Source organism: Myodes glareolus, chromosome 12 (genome assembly GCF_982192425.1).
Source record: "Myodes glareolus chromosome 12, mMyoGla1.1, whole genome shotgun sequence".
Lineage (NCBI taxonomy): Eukaryota > Metazoa > Chordata > Mammalia > Rodentia > Cricetidae > Myodes > Myodes glareolus.
This window is the reverse complement of record NC_142037.1, coordinates 32,987,220-33,013,583: the sequence shown is the minus strand read 5'-3', so window position 1 is coordinate 33,013,583 and position 26,364 is coordinate 32,987,220. Positions and strand designations below refer to the sequence as shown.

At 44.3% G+C, this 26,364-nt stretch overlaps 1 protein-coding gene across 1 annotated transcript in view; it reads right to left on the bottom strand.

Annotated features, from left to right (window-relative positions):
• Positions 1-26,364, bottom strand: part of Ebf2 (EBF transcription factor 2) — a 197,352-nt gene that overhangs the window by 47,634 nt on the left and 123,354 nt on the right. Inside the window, exon 7 of the mRNA XM_087912191.1 lies at positions 11,377-11,458. Coding sequence (XP_087768317.1) covers positions 11,377-11,458 — 82 coding nt within the window. The remainder of the gene's footprint in view (positions 1-11,376; positions 11,459-26,364) is intronic.

The window sequence follows — 26,364 nt, the reverse complement described above, 5'->3', positions numbered from 1 at the left end:
CATTACCTTGTTAACTATTTGTATGCGTCTCTACTACCGACTCTTCTGGCATGCAACCACCAAACCACTTGTTATTCTGAGACCATCAACGCATCTGCGTTGAAAACAGCACTTTCAGTCTGGATAAAGCATGCCATTTGGAGGTCCCTCAAACCCAAAGTCACCAGTGATCTAACGACCATATGGACCAAGATTCCTTACAATGGGGTTCCTATACCTCATCCGTGTCTCTTGTCACCTAAACGTGACATCTCATATTTTCGGAGACTATTGCTCTCCTGGCACTGCCATTCGGCTGGCACAGCCCGAAAGAATGCCAATTAGGAATACAGATGTCCATAATTTGTGAGGGATGGACCCCGGTGTTTGCTGCTCATACTGGTGACAAGTTCCATTTATTTCTCTCTGTTGATGTGTCTGTATTTCAGCCCAAAACACTCAAATCTGCACAAGCCCTCGTAGATGGTGGCCCTCCTCAGCCCAGGCACGTCAATCCAACATGCCAACAGCACACAATTCAGTCATCTCAAGATATCCTCGAGCCAAAGTTCTAGGAACGCGAAGGTGAGATTAATTGAAATCGCTCACAACGTAAGAGAAAGTGGCCTTTCACTTTTGGTATTCTTTATTTTATTTTGATTGACACCTCTAGTTTTTGGTGAGTCAGCTCAGGAAACATAGATCTAGCAGACGTGTGATTGTTGGATCTCATTCTTCCTCACTTAAAAAAAAACTTATTTATTTATGTTTGTGTGTTGTCTGCATGTGTGTGTATGCACTATGTGTGTGCTGGGTGCCCACAGAGGCTGTCATGTCCCTTCGGACTGGAGTTACAGATGCTTGTGAGCTGCCAGGTGGGTGCTAAGAACAGAATGCTGGGCCTCTGCAAGGAAGCCTGTGTTCTTAACTACTGAGCTGTCTCTGCACCCCACTTTTTTTTCCTAAGACAAGGTCTCACTAAGTTGCCCTGTGCATCTTGGGACTCACTATGTAGACCAGACCGGTCATGAATTAACAACTATTTGATGCTTCTGCCTCCACATGGCTCGATTTTAAGTCACTTAACGATAAAGCAGTATTAGCACAGAGAGACACAAGTAAGATGCTGGTGTGGTCCCTTAAAGAGTACAAGGATGATTGTAAGAATAGAACCCATAAGTATATGAACAGTTTCTTACAAAGTACATGAAAACTGATTGACTTTTTCAAATTCTGTTTTCCTTTTTATAACCTTTAGACACCCCATGTTTCCCACCCTAATAATTTATACCAAGCAGAAGCTGAGTTGAAAATCGCTCTTTCCAGCTCATAAAAGGCCACCGTGGGAGTGACCCTTAGATGGCCAGACCCGTTAATCTGCTTACACAGTTGATTTTCCAATAGAGAAGTGGTTTCCTTAGTATCAGAATCACACACGTAGCAAGTAGATACCTAAGTAGACCTATGCCCACCCTTGGGCTATTTTCACACCTTACACCACACTGACTCTATTTCTCCTTCTCAAAGTTCCCATGTATGGTTTTGTTGGTTAACATTAAGTTGGAGAGATGGTCTGGTCCTTTCCCATCACCCTTGTTCACCTCCCACCCAGGTGCTCCTCCAGCGTGTGAGAATAATAAAGAAAGAGAAGTCAGGAAGAAAAATGGGTGGGAAGACTAAGTGATTTGCTCTTTGAAACAGACAACAATCCCATTGTTTGTAGCCGGGAGAGAGTAATGACTCTGGTTAGAAGCCCACACTCCCGCCCCCATCTGTAGAATGCTTGCCCTAAAATCACACCAGATTCTACCATTAGCCAGGCAGGGACTCCTGTGAGGGTCACACACCTCTCAGCTCAATGTGGGGCCTCAGCAATGCAGTCATGGGAGGCATTTATAGCTCGCTCACTGCCGAGGCCTCTCTGATACCCATACCTAGGGACATGCGTACATGCTGCGAAATAAAACGGTCTCAAAAATTCCCGTCGCTCTGCCAAGTATGGGGAGTGGGGGGGGGGGTCTTTATGACATTTTACATCTGGAAATGGAATTTGATTCGTGATGTGCTTTTCCCTTATTACTGTTCGGTTGCTCTATGTGTTATTTCAGCTTTCCCAAAGCACAACTGTATGTGGGGATTTTATATTCCACCTGTGGAAGGAGTAGAGAGACACGGAGACCGTTAAAAGTGAAAAAGAACCAGGGCAGACTCCGGGCCATGGTCGACAGCCTAGCTGGGAGTCCGCAGCGTAAGAAAAAAAATACACATTGTGTTTTTAATATGCCGGCCTAATACCCACAACTGATGAGGAGAGCTCAGTAAGACTGTCCTCCATGAGCCCTTGTTAAAGCTGCCCGGCCTAACACCAAACAATCTGGCTACCACAATCTGTTTCTCCATCCCACCTTATTTTTTAAAACATGTATTTTCAAACCAGATTTCAAGCCCAGATTCTTTTTTGCTGGCTGAACTCTGGGGTCCCCCAAATTACCTTTAAATGCCTATCCCACAAGCATAGACCTTTTTTTTTTTCATTTAAAAAAAATTTTAAGTATTCCCAAGATTCTTAGAAAGAGGCTTTATTTTACATTCTCTACAGGTAAAGTTTCTGTTCCGTGAAGTATTAAGCTCCAAACAGGAGAACACAAAACTGGTTGCCATAGAGACAGACAAGAAGGATTCTGGGATTGTTCACACCCAGAGTTGCGGCGCTAATGACAAGATACTTCATGACTGACCGGACAGTGCTGTGTTTCAACTAGCCATTGTGGGTGTTACTTTATGGATATAAGTGTTTGCCTACACATATGTATGTGTGCCGTATGGATGAGGCCATCAAGTTTGTATTAAGTTTCCCAGGCTCTAAAGGCTTCAGGGAGCCTATGGGGAGGGTGGAGCAGCACAGACAAAAGACATTGCCAGTGACAGTCTCTGTGCAGGAATAGTTTCATGAAGAAATCTAAAATGTGAGTTACTCAAGTGGTGGTGACTGGGACGATCCACTCTTGGACATATGTGAGCATGCACCCAGGCTTTTGGGGGGCGATGAGTTCATGTGGTGTCACGGGACAACCACGGGCACCTTTTGCTTTTTGAGGCAGAGTCTCTCATTGGTCTGGACACCACGTAGGCTAGTTAACTAGCAGTGAGCTTCCAGGGACCCACTTGCCTGTGCCTCCCATGTCACCGCTGATGGTGTTAGCAGTGTGCCCAGCTTTTAACGGAACCCTTGGAATGGGATGCAGGTCCTTATTACTTACAAGACAGGTTCTTGACTAGCTGAACTCTCTCCCCAGTACTACTCTGACTTCACAGGGAAACAAAACAAAAGCCGGGAGCCAACCTCGACAGAGTCTTCAGCACGAGAGGCTTCCGCTGGCGTGGTGTAGCAAACATGGCTTCAGAATAGAACTTGTATTTATTTTTACCTCATCACATATTTTACTTATTTTTTTAAGCTTACTAGAAATGTTTTAGGTCAGGCTTTCTTTTTTTTTAAAAAAAAAATCCAGTTGGATATGTAGAGAACTAAAGAGGCAGAACTGTTTTTAGCCAGCGTTTCAGGACGTCCCGAGAGAGTCGATACTCCATTCATCTGCCCCACAGTTCTCGACTCCCCTCTCCTCAACGGCCAGAGACACTTGCTATGCCACCTTACCTCACGGCCTCCCAGCAGCCCCACTGCTTTTCCCATCGAAACCGAACGCCAAGAAGTATGTCGTAGTCAAGGGCAGTATTTTACTAGCAAACGTTTTGGGAGACCCGGGGGAGTCATACAATAACATTTGATGCAGTTCTGTGTCTGACTCCACGGTTCTCTCCCATCACACTCTCCCCCGAAGGGCTTCGTGAGTCACCTGCTGTCCATCAGAAATCAGAAGCACGTAGTCTCCTCATAGGCCGTTTTAACAGCCATGCACGCCTGTCACAGAACCAGGAAAGCTCTGGTCGGTGTTCCAGGAACTTCTGTATCTCGCTGTACTAGAATGGGCTCTAAGGTAGGGTTTTGTGCCCAAATTTGCATCCTCTAAGACATCGGAGCATTTAGAATTTGTTCCCACCTGTCTAAAGTCTGGCATACCCATTCCTAAAAGTTATTTATGTGACTATCCATTTGGGCACCTGACCCTTCTCCCCCGCAAAAAGCTCAAAACTCTCAGAAGTGTGAGCTAGTCCACCTTGGCCTCGCTCCGATACCTGACCTCATTTGAGATACCGAACGTCAAGAGGCGGGGAAACGAAGGCTGCACCAGCAGAGTGAAGCTTGAAGGAGCCACAGCTTTTCCCTGCAAAAGCATTACAGAGCAGGAGAGCCCCTCAGCCCCTCAGAGGTTTCCCCCCAACTCCAGAGAGAAAAGCTGCTGTCCCTGGGACTATCTGACTTGCTTTATGGCCAGATCATGGGCTCAGCTGCTGATCAGAGGGGCCCCCAAGTCAAGTGGTTTTCATTATGTGTTTAGAACTGCAGCCTGGTAGCACGGTGACTTTCAAATGGGATGGGTTGTGAGATCTCACAGCAGCTGGAGCGAGAGGCAGACCGAGAGGCTTGCACTGGAGAAACCTGCAGGCAGCTGGGGCTGTATTAAATTCGTGCCATTTGGAGTTAATTTAAACTCTCTTTTCCTTCTTCAACGGGTGTGAGAGAAACACTCAACATTTTTTATTTAAGGAAAATAGATGGTAGTGCCATTAAAAGTTTTATATAAGAGCTAGGGGTTAAAAAAAATCATAAGGGGTTGTTGGATAGCTGTTGGCCCTGCTCCAAGACATGAGTAGCCATGGCCTTTGCTCCTGCTTCATTCAGTCACACGGACTAATGGTGAACACCCAGCTGTGTAGACGAGGTGTTTTTGTCAGAGAAGCTAATTTCTCCATCATTCTTATGCGGTTGAGGCACGCTGCAATAGAAACAGGGGAACCCATCGCATTATCCAGCTACTCCATGGCTGTCAGTTAGTCCTTACACTGATGGATCTGTATGTCTGAGGTTCCGTTCTCCTCAGCACCATATATTTCTCACTTCAAAGTCTGACAGGCCTGCTCTAGGCAAGCTCTCCCAAAGCATCAACCCCCCACCGAAGCCCCTGTAAATACCTCAAGATCTCTACCTCACTTTGTACGAATAGATGCAATCCAAGGACCAACTCAGCTTCTACATCTTTCCCCACCAAGCTCATAAATAGCTTTCTTATACTAGAAACTCATGTGTTATACCATAAGTTACATCTTACCTTCCAACCCAACCCCCACCCCGGCCCAAAGTTTTCTTTTATTTTTTCAAGACAGGATTTCTGCTGTATAGACCAGGCTGTCCTTGAACTCACAAAGATCCACCTGCCTCTGCCTCCTGAAAGCTGGGATTAAAGGTTTGCACCACTACTATGTGGCTACATCTTATCTCTTAAGGTCAGGGAGGATACGGCTTCTGGATGGTTCTCTGCCTAACATAAAGATGCAAGTTAATATGTAATGAAATGTTAAATGTAGCTCAAAATATAATGTATGAAGTGTCTGACGTGTAAGTAAAATATAAAAGATTGCAGGATGTCTATCAGCCCCAGGATAGGTGATTATATTGACAAGACAAACTTAACTAAAACATTGTGTTCTACATAAGAAAAAAATATAGACAAATTAAAATGGACATGGACCAGAGTCTTTGCCTAGCTTTTAAAGTTCAGAAACACACACACTGGGTAAAATATTGATTTTTGTCATTACAGTTCATTTACCTCATTAAAAGTCCACTGGAACGAAAAACAAATCATTTTGTGGTGCTTAAATGGACTGGAATGGGAGATAATTTTAATACATCTGGAGTCTCTCTCTTTATGCTGTTGTTCACCCTACTATGAGCCCACCCTACACTTTGATCTGGAGGTAGGACACATATCAAAGAGACCGACACCAGAAGAGCTTACCGGAGAAGCTGGTGTTGCCCCTAGGATGGAACACACTCCAACCCTCTATATAATGGGTACCCAATCTTGAGGGACAGACCTGCAATTAATGTAGGTAAGCTCTGCAAACTGATGAACACCCTCGCTTACTATTGTCACAGTCACTGACCAGACAGCTGAGCTCCAACAGACACCTCCAAGAAAACTACACCATGCAGGGCCCCTTCCCCGTAAAACCACAGAGGAGCAGACTCGGGGTTTGGAAGCCACTCGTTCATTCTACCGCCTGTAGCACAGCGAAAGTGGAGGTGGCCTGTATTTGTATTGCCTGTGCTAGGACTCCCGCACCTGCCTGGGACTGTTAGGAGCGCACAGACTGTTCTCTGTGATATTTGTGGATGAATAACTAATTTAATGAGGGCACATAGGTTTCGCTATGACCTGGAACAGATACAGCCTTTCTACAGTGATGGAGACTTAGCAGCAAGGAGCCCAACATTGTTATCAATTTTCAACCTTGTTTTAGAATACGAGTGTGGGAAACAGCAATGTGCCTGGCTTCCTTTTCCCAGTTTGAATTTCCTCTGGGGTTAATAACTCTCTGTTCTCTATCCACGGCAGAGAAATAAGAAATAGGGCTCATTCTGGCTTGGCTTTCACTGGACATCAATGGTCTTTCTTTCTTCGGGGGTCCCTGGAAATTATAAGTTTTGTTTTCTCCACCTTTTCTTTGTCTCTTAAGAATCCAGTGAGTAACAGTGTGTTGAGCCCTACCGAGCGCCTAATGTATACAGGGGGAGAAGTAAAGGATCGCCAAAGCATACAAACTAGATTCAAGCAGCCATCTGTCGAAGAGACAGACACTAGTTTTCAGAAATTGTAACAATGGTCAGAGTTGTGGAGAACGGTGCATGGGCCAAGAAACTCATAACCCTGGGGAGTCAGAAAATGCCCCAAGAAGGTGACACACACGTGTGGTCCTGAGAGATGAGGAGTCAACAGTTAGAAGGCTGTGACGGGTTTTTAGACAGAGAAGCGAGCGTGTGAGAAGATGGCTAGAAGAACATGAAAGTGGGGGTGGGGTGGGGGGTGTGCATGTGAGCAGAGACGACAGAGCTTCCTGAGGTGAGGGAAGTGGAAGCTTTGTCTGAAGATGCTGAGGAGCGGTGTCTTATCAGCCTTTCAGATCTGGGTTTTGTGTTTATAGTCAGTAGTAACCAGGCAATGTTTTCATAGGTCACTGGTAGATCCCGTTTTCTAAGAGGGGGTTGGACTAGGAAAGGGTAGAGGGACCCATCCTAGGAGAGAGAGATGGGTTTGCCAGACAGGAGAAGGGTGATACTTCACCAATGAAAGGGGAGGAATGAATCAGGGGTAAATGCTGAGCTGTGTTTGAACATATACTCATTAGTCATTGAAGGGAAGAAGCCCAGGAGGATGAATAAAGCTTTATCTATACATCCAGAGAGGATGCAGTCTGGGGATGGGGAGCCAGAACTCACCTGGGAACAGATGGCTTTTATCCCAAGAGAATGGCTGGGAGACTGGGGCAGGCCTTGTGTGGACAGAGTGTTGTACTCAGGAGCTAATTTACACTGAAGATGCTGTGAGGTACTAGATGAATATCATTTGTTTAGACCAGGAGTTGTTGGAACCCTGGGACCTCTTCTGAGGAATCTCAGAAATACCAAGAACTTTATGCAAATGTATTTTTATGTTGGCACAAAGGCTACAGCCTTTACCAGATTCTCAAAGGTATGGGAGACAAGAAAGGGTTAAGACCCATATATTCCCACAGATGGTTGTCATCAGTTAATGACATATCCTGCAGTATTTAGGATTTGAACTGAACTGAGGAAAAGATGGGGTCGATCATAGACATACATTTCATGCAATGATCTGGTCTTATTCAATGGTTTGCGGAGGAAGGGGAGTGAAGATTCTAGGGTCTACCCATGATGAGAGGGGAGAAAGTATTTAGGTAGTCTGTGCTTTTGTTAGAAATGCTTGTGTTCTGTTCAAATCTACACAAACGCATTTTCCAATCAAATATGTGTCTGATCATCAGCAAAATTACTTTGCTGTGAGGCAAAGACCCGCCACCCTTGGCAATCTGTAAGATACAGGTAATCCAGTCCCTTCTCTGGAGATCACTAGCCCACTGCCACTCCGCTAGTATCTCTGGCTTTGTATCACCTCTGAAATCTGATCCGGGCTTCTTAGTTGACCTTGACAGCACCTAGGCAAGCCTTTCTTCATAAAAAAAACCTCCTCCACATAGAAAAGCTGTTAGAACCATTCTTTCCTTCATAGAATCTGAGTAGACTCCAAAATTCCCCGGTCACACATCTAATGAGGTCCCAGTATCCCAGGTACACAATGAATTCCTGTAACTCAACAGAAATAATTAAAGAGAAAAAAGACCTCAAAAATGAGCAGAGGACTTTAGTGGGCATCTTCCAAAGGAGATGAACAAGTAGGTGGTTACAAGGGAAGGTGTTGGCCATCACCTTCTTCTGTCATGAGGGACAGATAGATCAAAACAGCAAGGAGACACCACCCCAGTGCTGAGTCATCTTAAAAATAAAACAGGGGTCTGGACAGATGGTTTGGGAGTTCAGAGCATAGGTTACTCTTGCCGAGGACCAAGCTGAGTTCCAAGCACCCGTGCTGGGTGGCTCACAGCTGCCAGTTACTCCTGCTCCAGGGGATCCAACAACCTCTTCTGACCTCGGCAAGCGCTCCACTTAACATTCGTACACATACAATTATGAGTAAAAATAAATCTTTTAAAAAGAAATAAAACCATGAGGAATTAGAGGAACTGGTGTCTTCACACATGACTGGTAGGAATCCACACTGGTGCAGCCACTGTGAGAAAGAATTTGGCAGTTTCTCAACAAGTTAAAGATAGAGTTACCCTGTGATCCAGAAACGCTACTCCTAACTCTGTCCCCAAGAGGACTGAAGGCATATGTTCCAAAAACAACTCGATATCACAGAAACATTAAAGGCATAAAACACAAATGTCAGTTAACTAAATAATGGGTAAGCAAAATGCTATCCACACAGACAGTGGAATAGTATTCGGCGATCAAAAAGGAGGAGGCATTGCTACCTTGCAGACCTTGAAGACACTATGCTATGTAAATGACGACTGAAATATTCAGAGACTTGATTCACATGAAATTTCCAGGACAAACCCATAAAGGCAAAACATAGACGAGTGGTAGCTGGTAACTGAGAGGAAATGGGAATTAGGAAGTACGAGGTAATTTGCAAAGTGACAAGAATGTTCTGGAATCAGTCATGACAGTCACTGATAATCACATGGCAATCACAACACCGCCATGTGTTAAAACCACAGCTTGCATGCGTTAAAGTACTTAAGATGGAGATGTGCGAGGTACATGAACTTCACCTCAACTTAAAATGTGGAACAAAATTGGCAAGGAATGTTAGGTTGGCCCTGGAAATAGCAAGATCCAGAGTTCATAAGCTTTTCTGTAGGCTGCTTGTCTATGGAGAAGCTGATCTATGCTCACATGGGCTGAGGCTTCTCGATGACTCTGATGTCAGCAATATCAACTCAAAGCCAGCTAAGCGCAGGACAAAGTAACCCTCACATATCAGGGACCTGAAGCAAAAAGCAATGCTGGTGTGAGTTTGCCTCGTGAATGTATTTCTAAAACTGGGGGAAGTGAAAAGTCGGGGGGCTCCAGTGGACATTCATCACCTTTCTTAGAGGCTCCAGAAATTAAAAACGTGCCAAGTGCAGTAGAGTGAAATACCCTAAGCCAAGCTGTCTGCTTCCTTCCCCTAGGCTGTGTCTCTTCTAGAAATGAAGCAAACATTTGCTCCGACTGGCAATTTGAGATTCTGGTAATATTCACTCTTATTTAGCATACACACACACACACACACACACACACACACACACACACACATATACGTACTAATATTTGGATCCCTGGGTAAGTAATTTGTTGGGACCTTCCTGCAGATTCCCAAGAAGGCTGACTGCGTTTCTATTTGTCTTCTTATGAATGAGCAGAGGATCCTGATTGAAGAAGTGGAGAGCCGCAACGTTTTAAAGGGAGCTTGATAACAGCCTAAATGCTATAATTACAACCGAGAAGGTGTTGGTCATAGTAAGAACATTGGACAACCCTGTTGTGGTTTGAAAGACTGTAAATGCAAGATTCTTTTTCAAAGCAGCTTGCACTGGCCCCGTGAAAGTCCATCATACCTACCAATCCTTTCTATTTTCTGTTTTCTTTCCTTTCCTTTCTTGCCTTCCTCCCTCCCTTCCTTTCCCTCTTGTTTTTTTCTTCTCTTTCAGTACTGGGGGCTGAACCCAGAGCTCCCCAAGGCAGGCAAGCAGTCTATCCCTGAGCCACACGCCAGACCCCTGTTAGTTCTTCATTGGTTCTGTTCCCAAGCATCCTTTTGACATTTGGCTTCACCATAGATATTTTCCAACAGACAGACAGGAACAGACACATGACTTTTGGGGTCCAGTACAGAAGAAAATGATTGCCCATTCCAAGGCCACCACAAAACACAAACCCAGCAGCTTGGACACTTGGACACCCATGACCTAGGAGGTCTATGACCAATCCTCCCGGTTCTGACATCTTTCTAGGAGCGAGGTCAAGTTGCCTCATCTTCTAGGACCTTCCCTCGCTTGAGGAATGAAGTTAGTCATTTTTCTACCTTATTGAGTCTTGCGCTCCAATGCCATGGGTTAATACATTTTTCATTCACTATGGGAAACAGAGCTTCAGATACTCGGGTCAGGCATGGATGGCAGAAGAATATTTGTTGAGCTAAGGGCAGTCCTTCCAATCATCAGGAAAGGAACCTAACAGTTGTACTCACTCCCAACTCCAACCCAACCCTTCACCCTAGCTCTGTTTATTAGCTGTCTCCACAGCACATCAGTGGCAGGGGTGATGAAATCGGTGGTGGATTTCACCGTCAGGCAGCTGGGTCACCGTCCCCTGGGTCTTGTTGTCATGTTACGGTCTTAAAGTGACCATGGCTGCTTGGATCACTACCTTCCAAAAGGCTAAGAGACCACAGAATACTTAACTGGTGAAAAAGAAAGACCAGGCCGGCTGGGAGCGGGGGACTGTGGCTTACAGAAAACACACCGAGAAGCAGCTTTGAAAACTCCCAAGGTGGCTGAGTATCAAGAACATGGCCCCTGCTGCGGGCAGCTGTGAATGCAAGGGGCAGCCCGAGGGCTGAGAAGCAAATCTCCATCACCGGCTGGTGCCTCTCCCAGGAGGCTCTGCCAGTGGAGAGGGAGAGAGAACCTAAACACTACAAAATGAAAAAGGCCTCCATCCTGGTAGAGGGAGGTTATCATCGATGCTATCTTTTGTATGGCCAGGCGCTAACAGCGTGGGATGGATTTGAGGAGAAAGGGTGGGAGTGGGAGAGAAAAACCAGGGTGACTTATTTAATAGGTGTGATCCTCGGGGCCCCTTACCTGGAACCGTCTCATGTCCCTTGGGTTTCCTGCTGTTTTCAAACAATTCTGATTGCACTTCAGGAAAAATTTTAAAAAGAATCTGTGAAGAGAAAGCAATGTGTTACTTTCTTTTTCCCCCAGTAAACATATTTTAACGAGAGACACTATCTGTGTTCTATTAGATTTGATTTGAGAAAAAAAAAATAGGCGATTGTGTTTCAGGTCTGGGGAATTTCAAGCAGCCGTGCCTGAGAGAGGAACACTGCTGACCCTCTGCAATTTGCAAATTTGGATGTTTTCAGTGGCGGGCTCAGACCCCCCTCTCCATCACGGTAGGGGATTGTTAAAGCGGATGCCAATCTGGGCTCCAGTCTGCACACCCACCCGCCTGAAATCTGCACAGCCTTCAGTCTGCCGAAGAGGGCTCCGAATGCAGCAGTGACCCCTACTGTCCAGAAAGTATTGCTCCCGGGTTAAAAAGGACAGGACACAGCCCAGAGCCCAGGACTCCTCCGGTCCCTGCCTTCCACTGGTCACACAATACCTTCATGCTCACATCTGAAGGTGGTCTCAGAGCTTCTCACAACATGTGCAAAAATCATAAAACAGTATATAATTATCCAGAGCTCAAGTCCGCCGGGCAAGGATACCCCAGGCATTTATGATTAATAGCAAATAGGAGCGACCTCTCGGTCCCTCTAGAGACAATCCGGAGAAACACAAATCATGATCTGTGGTTATTGTTTGTAAGACATGATTTTTCTTTTTGAAGCCCATATCCCCTTAAATTATCTGTGTCCTTTCCAAACTGGGCACCTCAAATCCAATAGTCTCGCCAGCCGAGGAAAAATGGCAGAAGGAACCTTTGCAGCGATTCGCCCCCTTCTTCTTTAAAATTTTGTTTCAAAATGCAGTAAGTTTTTCATTTATTTCACTTGCAGAGTCCTTTTCCTTAAAAAAAAAATCCAGCTTTTGCAGTGTTGAAGTCCCAGGTGAGCTAGGCCTATTTCCCTTTCTGTTACTATGACAACGAAATTTTACCGCAGTCCCAAGGTCCCTTCAGAACTCTCGCATCTACGCCTTGAATTAGAACTTTAAAGGAGAAGATATACATTTTTTCCCCAGGATTTACCAACAAAAATAAGTAGAAATCAACCAGTCTTAGGAAAATTCTATTTTAAAAGCCCTGGTTGGTGAGATGATCTCGGCATAACCTTCTGCTTGGTTTTGGTTTGTTTTGTTTTGTTTTGTTTTTAAACAACAACCACACAAAAGAATTTGAGAGCACTCCAATTAACTGTACGTTTCACTAAAAATATAAACCAATGAGAAGATGCCAGTAAGCAGTAATGGACAGAGGGAAAGAATTGGTCTGTCTTGTTTCTGAGACTCTTAATCTTTGTTTGCCGAAAAACATTTGGCAGAGGTCTCTCCAGCCCTATCTGTGAATAAGGTTGGGTGCAAATTTGGAAATGGCAGCTAAATATTTTTCCATTATTTAACATCTGGTTTGGGTTTGTCTCTGGGGCCATCTTGTACGGGGGTATGTGGGAGGTCAGGCTTTTGGTGCCATGGAGGTATGGGGGGTCTTGATCAAAATTCTCCAAAAGGACCAGGGCAAAGCAAGCACTTTGTGTGCAAGCACTGTGCACAGTATGGCACACTCATAACCTGCCCCAGCTTTCCAAAGCGCAGGGAATGCCTGCCTGTGCTAAGTTGGGTGGACTGAGAAGGAGGACGGCTTTTGTTTCAGCCAGCATTTTCTTTCTGGGTGGAGAGACGTGTCTACATTTGTACACTCACCAACTATGACCACTCTCTGGATGGAGAGATGCGTCTATGTTTGTACACTCATCAGCTGCGACCACTTGCAAACCCTGCCACCGCTCTAAGGATCGAATACAAACTTGGCTTGCTCACGGGAGCCTCTTTCCAAACGAGAGCCCCCACCCCCCCACCATGTTTGCTCCCCCCCCGACACACATCTACCCCAGTCACTTCTATCTCTCCCCCCACGCCAAAGCCAAGTTGCGTGCGTCTTCTCATTGGCGCCTTGATTTTTTCTGAAGTTTTGCTTTTCAACAACTGGGCTCCAGATAATGCATTCTGTGTGCCCTGCATGCACTTTCCCTCTCTCCTCCCCCACTCCTGTTCCAAAAAAAAAAAAAAAAGAGGGATCTGGTGAAAGCATTAATGTTCACCAAGCCATTACTTCGAGAACCGTGTGGTAGGTGGAAAAGTGCGAAAGAGATAAATGTTTACATAAAATCCAATTGATTTAGGGAAACATGCGGCCTGGTGAAAGGCTTTTTTCATTTTAAATTAGGACCCTAAACAGTTCTTCGGATGGAGAACACCCAATTTTGATTCTCTCGCCTGTCCTAGGGCTGAGTGTGCAGCCTACACAGCAGATCCCTGCATACGAAGGATTTAGCATTTGGCTCACAAAGGGGAAAGGAGCAGAGGAGAGGGGGAGTAGGAAGAGAGGGGGAAGATGGAAGGGTGTTACATTATTAAATATAGAACTGCTAAAATGGATAGGTAACATTGGAAGTACTGCAGTGGACGCTTTTACATGTGAATTTAAAAATTAATTAAAAGAAATTCTAGAACTTACAGACATTGTCAAATCTCTCTTAATATTTTACTGGTATCTTCTCTCTCTCGCACACACACACACACACACACCTTTCCCAACTTCTCAAAACTCTTCACTATCCATATCATATATTAGCCACAGAGTAACTTGCAAGGAACAAATTCTCTCAGAATCCCTTGGGTCTCGATTCCTCCAAAACCAGAGGTGCCTGGACAATGTCAGCTCTCTCTCTCTCTTCAGAAACAGAAAACCCCAAAGAATTCCAAGATTCAGACCAAATGTGCCAATTCTCCTTAGCACGAGAGTGATTTCCACTTTTTCCAAGCAAGAGTGACTACATGAATATTATAACCACTCAGCATGCTGCTGTTTGCCCGTCTTCTGACTGCATTCCTAACAAACAAGATTCAAACAAGAGCAGGGGTAGCCTTGCTGTGGGATAGAGAGGTCTGGAGATGTGGGGTCAATAACTGAACTCCAGACCCTGGCATTCCAGCGGGATTCTTGGGTCACTGGGGCGATGTTAGGTCCCAGAAGGCTTTGCTTCACTTTCACAAATATGCATTGAAAGTGAACTAGCCTTGACCACGTGCCCACACTAGCCCCTTCTCTGGGCCTTAGTCCCTCCAACAGGTAAAGGAAATGTTCAACTGGATTATCCTGGAGTTTGTTGCAACATTCATGTTCTATGATTGGTAAAAAATAAATAAAGGCAGAAGGGAGAGCCTTCTAGAAAGAGTTGCTCTGGGGCAAGAGCCTACTGATGATCAGAGACAAAAGGAAAAGAAGGAAAAGTAGAGTCATTAAAGTCTACATGAAAAAATCTATCGGGCAGGGTACACCCCTCTGACCCGTAAGATCTTTCTCTGCATTCCTGGGGAAGGGGAAATGAATGAAGAAGACCATAGAACCCTATCAAACCCTGCCGCCTTCGGTATGGTGAATAGCTACAGGGTTTGGGTTCACCAAAGCAGAAGAGGAGATTAACTGCCATGTCTCTAGGTTGGTTCTCCCTTTATCCTATGGGATACATTCTAAAACTCCCAGGGGATGCTTCCAATCCCTAGTGATATCAAACCCTATGTATTCTCTAGGTCCTCACACACATATGACAGTTTAATTTATAAATTTGGCACAGTAGAAAACTAGTAATTCCTAATGCATAAAATTCAAACATAGTTATGTGCTGTAATTAAATTTTAAATTCATGAGTTGTTTACATCCAGAATTTCCTATTTCATAATTTGGGGCCGTAGTTGACGGTGGGTAACTGAAACCCGGAAAAGTGAAGCGGTAGAGAAGGAGGCATTATATTATGTACTTGGTACACAAAGCATCATTTAAGTCTTCAAACAGTCCTCCCAGTGGAAAGCCATCTCATGAGTGGGGGAAAAGAAGGTCTCAAGAATTTGAGAAAAGTGTCAGGGACCGACACAATGGACACACAACTAGAACCTGGATCTTTATGGCAACTAGCGCCATCTGGTGCTCTCTGTTTCCCTACACTCTGGTGATGGTTCTACCATCTCCTGAGTACACCTAAAAACCACACAAGTACACATTTCAAAGGGTTGGCATCTGGTAGTGGTGCACGCCTTTAATTCCAGCACTCAAGAGGGACAGACAGGAGGATCGTTGTAAGTTCAAGGCTAGTCTGGTCTACAGAGTGAGTTCCAGTGTAGACAAGGCTACACTGAGAAACCCGTCTTATAAAAACAAAAGGATGGGTTGGCATCATGCTATGAAAATTACATCTCGATAAAGCTGCTCACTGTGTCTCCCTACACGGCAGTCTAAATAAGGAAAGAACAGCAACAGAAAAGGAGAAGAAACAAGTGAGTGGGGGTAATGAGAAGGAGGGATCTGGCTTCTAAAAGAGCAAATACACCCGAGAAGAAAACATTAGGTCAAAGACCAAGAAATCCGTACTTGACATAAAACCTCTGCTTGTCTGTTCTGGATGTCTCAAAAAGGTCACACAGGGGTAAAGGGCTTGGTTTTGTGAAGGACACCACCAGAATGTGCTTGCCCCAGAGTTTCAAATGACTCTAGAAACTTCTAGATATGGGTTTGAATAAGATCAAAGCATATTCCATGCTATCCAAGAAATCTGTCTTTTCCCTTCCAATCTCTGGGATATTCTTCATTGTTTAAGAACACAGTGGAACTCTCTGATGACTCTGACTTGTCCTGACCCATCTAGAATAGAACCTGAATTTCAAACTAACCATACAATAGAGGTCAAAGTTAGTGTCAAATGGTGGAGGCAGAGGCATCACACAAACCGCAGGAAGGACAACCATTGGACATCTTTTTCAGACTCTAGAATTTTGATCACATGTTTGAAGATCACAGCCAGTGTCCTGCCTCTCAGACTTTCTGGAAGAGACTCTTCAGTGTGTCTCCAATTTTAAATCTAAGAACTATTCCTTTGTTTAAATTTTCAATACAAAACCTTGTCAACCAACCGCCATAGAAGATTCAAGAAAAAATGGTATTGAGAGATGCACATTGAAGAGGTGTACAGTAGCAGAAGCTGCCATTATAAGAAACTATACTCCACGTAAAAATGAGTCCCTTTGGAGTTCCATTGCTGACCCCTTCGAACAAGGAGATCTAATGTCTAGCTCAGAAAGAGTTTCTGTCTTAAAAATAATCATATCTCAGAAACCACAGACAAGATGAGGATGACTCCATACATTCTCTAAAGGCCAAGAACAAAACTGGTGTCTGCTATGACGGCACCTAAGCAGGCAGACTCTCAGCTGAGCCAAACATCTGGTTACTGTATCCTCACAGGTCACGTAGATACATAAAGATCAGTGTCCATTGATCTCTGAGGAAGATAACTTTTATCTGGATTAGATACCAACATCTTTTTAAAAGCCCAGTAAATTAGAATACAACTGGCTTTCATTGCTAATGTGTAACTCAAAAAAGACAATAGCCTTTTCCCTTAAAGCACTCTTAAGGCATTTCAGCTACTAAATGTATGGATGCCTGCACTGGGTCACAGAGCGGAAGGAAAAGGAGCAGGCAGATATGCTCTTCTCCCAGAATCTTTTCAGAGCATCTCATCCTTCGGGACATCTGGCAATCCACTATCTAGTACCAAGGTGAGAAGCTGCGCTAGATGGACACATGGACATGTCCACTGTCTCACCTTGAGAACATTCCTCAAGACAGCTGACCCTACTTTTAGTGGTGAGAAAGCCTTCATAGGGTTGGGGTTGGCTTCCCCTTGTGCCTATAAATACCAGGATTTTCTTTTTAATCTAGATCTTTGTTGTCTTTTCTGGGTCTTCCAACAATAAAAAGAATAGTTTCTTCCGGAAAAAAAAGTCTCCAAAACCTCCAAATTCAAGCTGCATGTGGCTTAGTTTTGACCGAAGATGAGGCAAACTTGAAAAGCCGGAACTCTAGGGAATGTACGCAATGCACTGAAGATTTCAGGACTCAGTGACAACCCTGACAAATGTCAGGAGAGATTCAGAGGTCAAGCTCCCAGTGGTGTCCTGCGGGTGGAGCACTGAAGCACAATTAATAAAAACTCAGAGGGAGAAGCTGCGATTCAACCTGAAGGCTCAAAAAGCAAAGCCGCCAGCCACTGGCTCTCACCTCGACCTCGGTTCAAAAATGGCCGTCCTGCCTCTAGAAATCTCAGAAGGAGACTGTGCTTGAGAGCTGCTTCCTCCCATTTTATAATCCTGTCTAGGGCTGGGATTAAAGGCGTGCACCACCCCGGTTTCTCTGGCAACTAGTGTGGCTACAGGGATTAAAGGTGTGTGTTACCCTTGCCTGGCTGTAAGGCTGACCAGTGTGATTGTTCTACTCTCCTGACCCCCAAGCAAGTTTTATTTATTAAAATCCAATTGAAATGCCACTACAGAGCATGGGAGAGGTTGGTACTTGAGGTTGAAGCGGCTAGCAGGAAGGCCCAATAAGATTCATGGGCAGGATGGATGGCTGAAAAGTTCGGACTGACCGTCTTGGGTGGCCGTCTGATAATTTCAGTAGCCATAGGCAGGGTGAGGTGGGGTTAGGGATAATGAGGGGGTAATTGCCCCTATTTTTTATAAGATGATGTTCTATCTTCTCCATTTACTTAAAACATTTCCACTGTAAACATAATACACGAACAGAGAGAAATATCTCTGCTCTTCTCAGACATTCCGAAGGACAAAACATATTATTGTTAGCACTAATTTATCTGGATTGTGTAAGTGGAAGTCTACTAGGATTTGAAATTTTAAGCTTACAGGAAACAAAATTTTTGATAAAAGTTTTCCCTATGTAGTGCTGACTGGCCTGAAGCTTGCTATGTAAATCAGGTTGGCCTCAAACTCGTGGAGATCTACCTGCCTCTGCTTTCCAAGTGCTGATTACACCCGGCCTACAGATAGATAGATAGATAGATAGATAGATAGATAGATAGATAGATAGATAGATAGATAGATGATAAGAGTGTTTATATTTATATATAAATATATGCATCATATAAAATTTTTGTTTTTTGAGAGAAGTTTTCCCTGTGTAACAGCCCTAGCTGTCCTGGAACTCTGTAGCCCAGGTTGGCCTTGAACTCACAGAGATCCGCCTGCCTCTGCCTCCCAAGTGCTGGGTTGAAAGGTGTGCACCACTATACCTGGCATTTGGAGAGGTCAGAAATATTTTTAAGCAACTATTTTTCTTGATTCCACCTACACTCGACCTCCCTAAGCCCTATTGAGTCAAAGTCTATGATGGCAGTAATAATCATGGCCTATATTTTTTTAGCTCCTGTTCCATTACTTAAGATGCATGGTTTCATTAAATCCTCACAACTTAAGAGTAGGCGCATTAATGTCCTGGCTCTATGGAGAAGCTGAAAAGTTCTCAAAAGTTACCAGATTAATTATCCAAGGAGAAAAAGTCTGCAGAAGAGTGGGTAGGAGGCCAAGCTCCAGTTTCTCTGACACTTAGCAAACTGTCACTCCACAGGGAGCTCATCCAAGCTCCCAAACACATTGCCAAACAGCTCTTCACTTTTGGGACACAGGCCCCATTGGTCTCCACTGGGAGCATCATGTCACTTCCTTCTGGAAGTGAGTGTGGAATCAGCCTTCTCTTTGCAAAACCAAACAAGCACATAAACAATGACAACAATAACAACAGCAGACGCTCATTTTTTTGTTCTATCTGGGGTCTAGAAAGCCCCGAAAACCCGGTAGTGACATTGGAAGGTGCAGAAGACAAAATGAACTCCGTCAGACATTTAGAAGACATCTCAAGAACTCAAATACCTGAAGTAAGCGCGCCCCCCAAGGAACTGCAGGACCCTAGAGAGAAATCAGTAAAGTTCCTCGACTGAATGAGAATGAATCAGACGATTTGTTCACCAAACTCCATGGAGGGAGGAAGAAGGCGGGGAGCGGTGGCACTTGAGAAGCTGAACGCGATCTTAGAGAAACACTTTCTGAGAATTAAGTCTCTCAGGCTAAACTTGAAAGAGTTTTAAGTAATTAAGAGACAGGAGGATTTCCTATGGCAGAGATTTTTAAATACACCAAACAGCTAATTCCTTTGACAGCTGATAACTCCGGTGTCACGTGTGGCAGCTGAAGGGACACCCCTACCAAACCCCTGACATGTGACTTCAAAGCCACTGTGAACAGCATGGTGATTGTTGTTGCTTAATATTTATCAGGAAATTAGGGACTGCTCAAGGCCAGTGTTTTTTATCCATGCAAAATAAATGTCAGGTATGTAGTAAGCTAGAGTTAATCTCCACTTAGGTGTGGCTAGCTTGTCTGCAAATCCTAGGGGTCCTCCTGTTACCACCTCTCCAACACTAGGATCACAAGCATGTGCCAGCACACATTAGGACTACACTAGGATCACATGCATGTGCCAGCACACATTAGGACTACACTAGGATAACAAGCATGTGCCAGCACACATTAGGACTACACTAGGATCACATGATGTGCCAGCACACATTAGGACTACACTAGGATCACATGCATGTGCCAGCACACATTAGGACTACACTAGGATCGCATGATGTGTCAGCACACAGTAGGACTACACTCACGTGTCAGGGCACACTAGGATTTGCAGCACACCTAGTTCTTTACGTGGGTTCTGAAGCCCAGTGTTAAGCCCTCATCATCACAAGCAAGCATTTCACCAGCTGAGTCATCTTCTACCCCTCTTCCACTAGATTTTAAAACAAAACTACTCCGCAGGGACTTGTCACAAACCTAGGCTGGATTCTCTCGAGACAGCGTAACCCTCCAATGCTAATATGTACTCTCCACTCGAATTTCCCTTAATTGTTGGGGCACATATTAGCGGGAGGGGGGACTAATTAGTTCAGTCCAACAAGTCTACAGGAGAAAAACAACAGAAGATGGCTGCTCAAAGTCCTCAACACTGCACCGAACTGGTGAGTAAAATATTTCACCGCACACACACAGCATGCTGGCTCCTAGCTGGCATCAGGCCCTCAGATTCATTTTCTATTCCTTGTGTGCTCCAGTGACAAGCTCCTGGAAGAGGCATTTCAGTTTGGCAATAGATCTCTGCTCCTCAACATGGTGCCTTCTGGGTAGGCTCTGTTGTATTCATTTAGGCACCGGGAGGCAGGGCTTCCCCCGCTGTGTAAATCTGACTGTGTATCAATAGACTTTATCTCAAAGCCATTTCCTTCTGAAGGGTCTCCCACAGCCCCAGTGGCCAGCAATTGCCTGCAAAAAGCCACTAAGCTGTTAAAGCAGGGGCATCGCCCTATTCATTTTCTTCTTACTTCCGGGCAGTAACACACTTGGGTTGCTCAAGACCAGCCTTCTACATACAATTCATATTTATCCCATATTCAGTCTCATTCCCCCAAATTCCATTATTTTGGCACCATGGGAGAAAATACCTCCAAGGAAAAGTCTCTGGTTTTGTGCTCAAATCAAACTCCAGCGCTATTAATGAAAATGAATTCAGAACCCTTTGGACTTGGTTAGGAAAGGAAGCCAATGCTAAAAGTGAGTTTGTCACTTTGTCTCCAAAGATGTCTGGGGGGTGGTTTGGGTAACATAATTATATCTATCTTTTATTTATTTTTTTTTCCCAGTGCTAGGAATCAAACCCTGAACCTTGTAACTCCTACCCAAGCATTCTACCACTGAGGCACATCCTAATCTTCCTTTAATTTTCAGTCCAGGTCCTCACCCTCTGCCCTGTCCCTTTTTTTCCCTTTCTCATCCCCCCGACGGAAAAAGGATCCAATAGGCCAAATCACCTACACACATTTGTTTCATAAAAAAAAAGAAAAGAAAAGAAAAATCTTTCTCTGAGACTTCAGGGTGAGGGTACAAATCTATTTTCCTTTCTAGTACAATGACTTCAGGATGAAGGAGAGAAATGAAGTTATTAGCCAGTCATCGGCTTAATGGGTCCTCAGCCCCAGTCCCTGTCAATCCTGGCCTCCCCTCCCCTCCCCACCCCCTCTGGTTCTCTGCCCTCCCAGCGAAACTCATCTATGCTAGGCTGAGCAGTGAACACCAATTACACCAAGAGCCCTTTGCTGCTGCCTGGTCCGCTGGTTTTTACTGTTTTGCCAGATGGCTGAGGCCAATGTGTAAAACTCTCTACCCTACCATTAATTCATAACTCAGTAATAACTTTCCCACGACTCTGGGAAATTGAAATGAAGTGCAAATGTGAATATTTGGAAAGGGAATCAAGGTTGGACAACTATTTTACACCTGCCAGATTCGATACCACAGAGACAGAAAGATAGCCCGATTTCAGCAGACCGGGATGTAACTCTTCTTAAACCAAAAACAGACAAGCAAACACACAATGCTGGGGAAAGTGAGGAAGAGAGCAGGGCGGGTGCATGTCTGTTCGAATCGCTGTCCCGCCACTGTCTCCAGTTCATATCTATCACCTACGTGTTCTCTCGCGAGTGACCTTGAGTATCTCTGTAATGTTAGACTCTTATGACAGACTCATAGATTAGCGGGTACGAGTGCATTCTCTTGCTAAGACAGGACACCATCCAATGTTTGTTAGCATCATTAAACTAAAACTGACTTTTCACCTGCTCCCATACCATATGCAGCTGCAAATTTTTAAATTAAACTATGAAGCCATGCATAAATTTACATATATTACGGACTAGCCTCTCCATTTAACATGCAAATGTACTCCAATGTTTCAGAACACCTTCTGTCGCTAATTAATTTGCTGAATTATAATTAGACTAATCCTGCATAATTAATAAGCACAGATTTTTTTTTAATTTGTAAGCAGCTTGAGGAGATCATTCACTTCCTTCTATAAACTGCTAAGTAAGTGTTAAAAAAAATCTGGCAAGAACATGTGTGAAAAGGTATGTTTGATGTCGTATACAAACTCAAACTAGCATGGAAGATACAGAAGTCAGTATTGATAACGGTACATATTTGAAGCCGGCACTCAAACAATCAAAAAAGAAATTGCGCCCAGAGGATGAGGACTAAGTCTCCCTTTGTTTCCTTGTATATAGTGTTTTATTCTTTACCGTCTATCTGTCGGATCTTCCAAGATCACAGAGGCGGGAAAGGATTAAAGTAACCGTATGTTGTATTAGATGAGATAATGATATTAACACTGTACTGTATATCAAAACACTCTGTGCATGCTGGGGGCTTAGAAGCCTCTTTGATGGTATTTGGAATCATTTTCATTTTGGCTGCCAAAAACACCCGAGATCTGTCTAGTGGAAACAATTAAGTTCCATTAGTACTGTATCCATTTGGTGATGACTACAATGAAGGGTCCCTCTTCAAGGCGGGAGAGTCGAATCTAGAAAGGAAAACACCCAAACTGTGCATCTGTGCACTTGAGCGTGTGAAACTGTAGTTTTATGACAAAGCAGGAAACTTAATCTTTTCACCGTGTCATCCCGCCCCCCCTCCGCCCGCTCTGCCCCCCTCTGCCCGCTCTGCCCCCCTCCGCCCCCGTAGAAGCCATGTTCAGGAAAGCTCAAAGGCCTAGAGGGAAAACATGTTAAACCACTTGGTGCAAGACAGGAACATGGAAGGCCAAGGCAGGCTGGACCGGTAGTCAAGCAACTTGAAAACAGACTAGAGAGGCAGCATAGGGCATGCATGGGCTTTTCAAGGAGAGAGTAAGAAAACATCCGAGTGAAAGAAAATAGAGCTTCAGCTTTTCCGTGCTGGTAACCAGAGGACTGCCTAGCCGACAGCACTGAGCCGGGTTAGCGAGTACACCTGGCTCTCTTGACCGTCTGATCTCCCTGACTCTGCCTCCTGAGTGCTGCGATTAGAGGCTGGCACTACCCCTGGCGTATTCAGTGCTGGGGATGATCCATGTTAAGTGAACACTCCACCAACTGAGGTCATACCCAGCCTGAAATGTGCCTGGTTGTCTGTCGCTGTGATTAACGTATTATTATAATATATGTATATAGCATATTACTTAATACACGTGATTATGTATATCACAGTCATTACATAATACTAGATGCATATAAATAATATAATATAATATATAATCATATATTATCTAATACTATGCATTATATGACATATAATAATAAATTATATATTATTTTATATCTATATTATTATGTATAATAATATATAGTCTATAAAAACTATACACACACACACACATATAAAAGCTTCAACAGATTTATCTCCTTAAGGACAGGCAACAAATCTTCCCAGAGTCATTGCCATGCTAAGTACACCTTCATACTGCCAAGAAACCAACAATATTTTTTCTTCCTTTTGGACAAAAGGAAGAGATGAATTGGCTTGTTGAGTTGAGAAAAAAAAAGAAGAGAAAATGAATAGCTGATCCTGTTCTTGTCCAAAACAGGGAGTGGACGCCAGGCCCACTCTCATGGGCCAACTCCATCTTCGTGCAGGCCATTTACTCCAGGGGCCTCCTCCCTTATCTGGAGGGAGAGGTCTTCTCTCATCAGTTACCTCATGGGGCTCTTGTAACAGCTCACAAGTACAAAAAAAAAAGAGTTGGGAGTCTTGGTTTCCCGAGGCTGTAACAATTTTTTGTGAGCTAAGGGCCTTATTGCTGGGTAACTGGGAAACACTCACCACTCGGAGAATTTCTCTAAGCCAGGGCTTGGCCCTTGTGGTCAGTCCTCTGAAGAGATGAAATGGTTCAGAAAAATGTTCCTGAAATCTAAGCAAATGTGTGGGAGGAGAGCGGCTGTGCCTTTAGTGGCTCCCTAGAAGGAACACCGGTGTAGCAAGGCTAATAAGAGACAAAATTATCCCTTAAAAAAAAACAAAAAACAAAAAAACAAACAAACAAAAAAAAAAACTAGATTCACGAAACTCATCTGAGCACACAGGGCTTTTCTGTGCCGTGTCTAGTAGGCCATTTTGAAACACAGGAATCTAGTTTCTCTCCAGTTTAGACCCGGAGTGTGTCTGTTTTTCTGAGGCAGAGAAACAAACGATAGTTGGTTAAACTCACAAGGGGAAAGGGAGGGCCTCCAGGCTTCCTCCATGGAGTGCTGGCCCTGGACTTGTGGGATTGAACTGAGAGTTGAAAAGAGCCATGGGGTTCAATTCCCACCTATGATGGGCAAGAGGTTTCGTTTAGAGAATTGTTTTCTTAGCCTATGCCCAGTCAGTTTTGAGCTCTATATTTATAGGCGAGCGTTGAGAGGGAGCAGTTTTGGTTATGTGGAGCTAGTTGGCGAGTTATTCCTGGGGACTTGTTAGTGAGAAAGGGAAACCGAAACCATGAGGCATTTAAATGCCCAGCTGTAAAGTGGCTAGTAAAAGCCATCGGTTTTTGCTAGTGTGTTTTCCCCTAACATAAGTTCCTAAGAAACTTCTCAGATTTGATTTTTGGCAGGAGGGTTTCCTTTCCTGAACATGGTTTACCCCTACAAATCCTCTCCCTCCCCAACTCCCCAGCTCCCAAACTCAGGACAAGGTAGTGGGTTTTTAAAGTGTTTCCTAAGGTTGATGGGGAGGAGGTGAGATGAGGAAAGGGGGTCCCCGAAGAGAGACGATGACGACAGCCAATCTCAATTCCAAATCTGACAGCACGCCTCCACTCCAGCGGTAAAGGCCCACATCCGCAGTCAGCGTAACCTTCATGCCAGAAAGGGAGACAGAGAGAACGTGTGCCCTGACAGGTAGCAGGTGGTACATACGGAATTATCATCGGCTATTAACACCGGGTTGGGTATCACATTAGCCACTTCAGCCTGCATTTGCCAACCCACAGAAAAAAAACACAGAACCAGGTATTTCAATATTCTGTGACTCCCTTAGCAAAACATATTTTCTATTACCTAAAAGTAACTAGTTTCATTATTTAAAAAAAAATAACTTTTTTTGTTATATAGATGATATAAAAGTGAAAGCGTGACGGAAATCAAGTCAAGAATTTGATACGAAAAGCATCCAGATACAGTTAATAAGATTCTAGAGTGTGGAGAGCATAGGAGACAATGATCATATTTGTCTAATATGACCCCAGAATCCACAGCCTGCGTGAGATTACAGGAATCATGCATTTATTTTCCAATTTGTTGGACAAACTTTGCCGGCTCTCAGAACCTCTACTCACTCGACAGGAATTACCAGCTTTGGGCAGGTTTCCAAATCTTATTACCAAAGCCAGAAACTTCTTTGACATGCCATGAGAATGTTTTCCCTGGCCTGTGCTCTGTTTTTCAAATGCTCTTTAGTGAGCATGCAAAGTAACGGGTGTGACTGTGACATCCCCACACGCGTGTTGTTCCGCTTGGTTCTTAGGAGCCCCTCACGCCGGGAGTCTCCCTTTGCTTTTCTCGCCTCTCCCCTAAAACAGCCTTCAGCTTTGGGTCACTTGCTCTCCATCACCCTCCTGCTCCCTTCTCCCTTCTCATATCCCGCCTTCTACTTCTCGTCTGTGTGCGTGCGTGTGTGTGTGTGTGTGTGTGTGTGTGTGTGTATGTGTGCATATGTGTGTGTGTCTGTTTAAAACAGGTCTAGTGTAGCCCAAACTGTTCTTGAAGTCACTGTGTAGCTAAGAGTGAGGAGGACCATGAAGTTCTGGCCTACCTGTGTGTGCCTCCCAAGTGCTGAGATCACAGGCATGCACCACCGTGCACAGGCTTCCTGCGCGCTCCATAAGTAAGCACTCTCCCACCAAGGTTCATCCTAATTATGTGTGCGTCTAGTACATGTGTGTATGTATGTATGTACATATGTACGTTTGCATATGTCTGAACAGATGTAATTTCATATTCGTCTACGATTTATAATAAGGCGAATGGTAGCAATGCTGGGCATCTAACAGAAACCGCCAATAATTCAGTTTTCATTTCCAGAGGAAGTCAGTATCTAGAACGTCTTAGATTTTTCTCTTCTAAAACCTGAAGCTCAAACAAAAAGTCC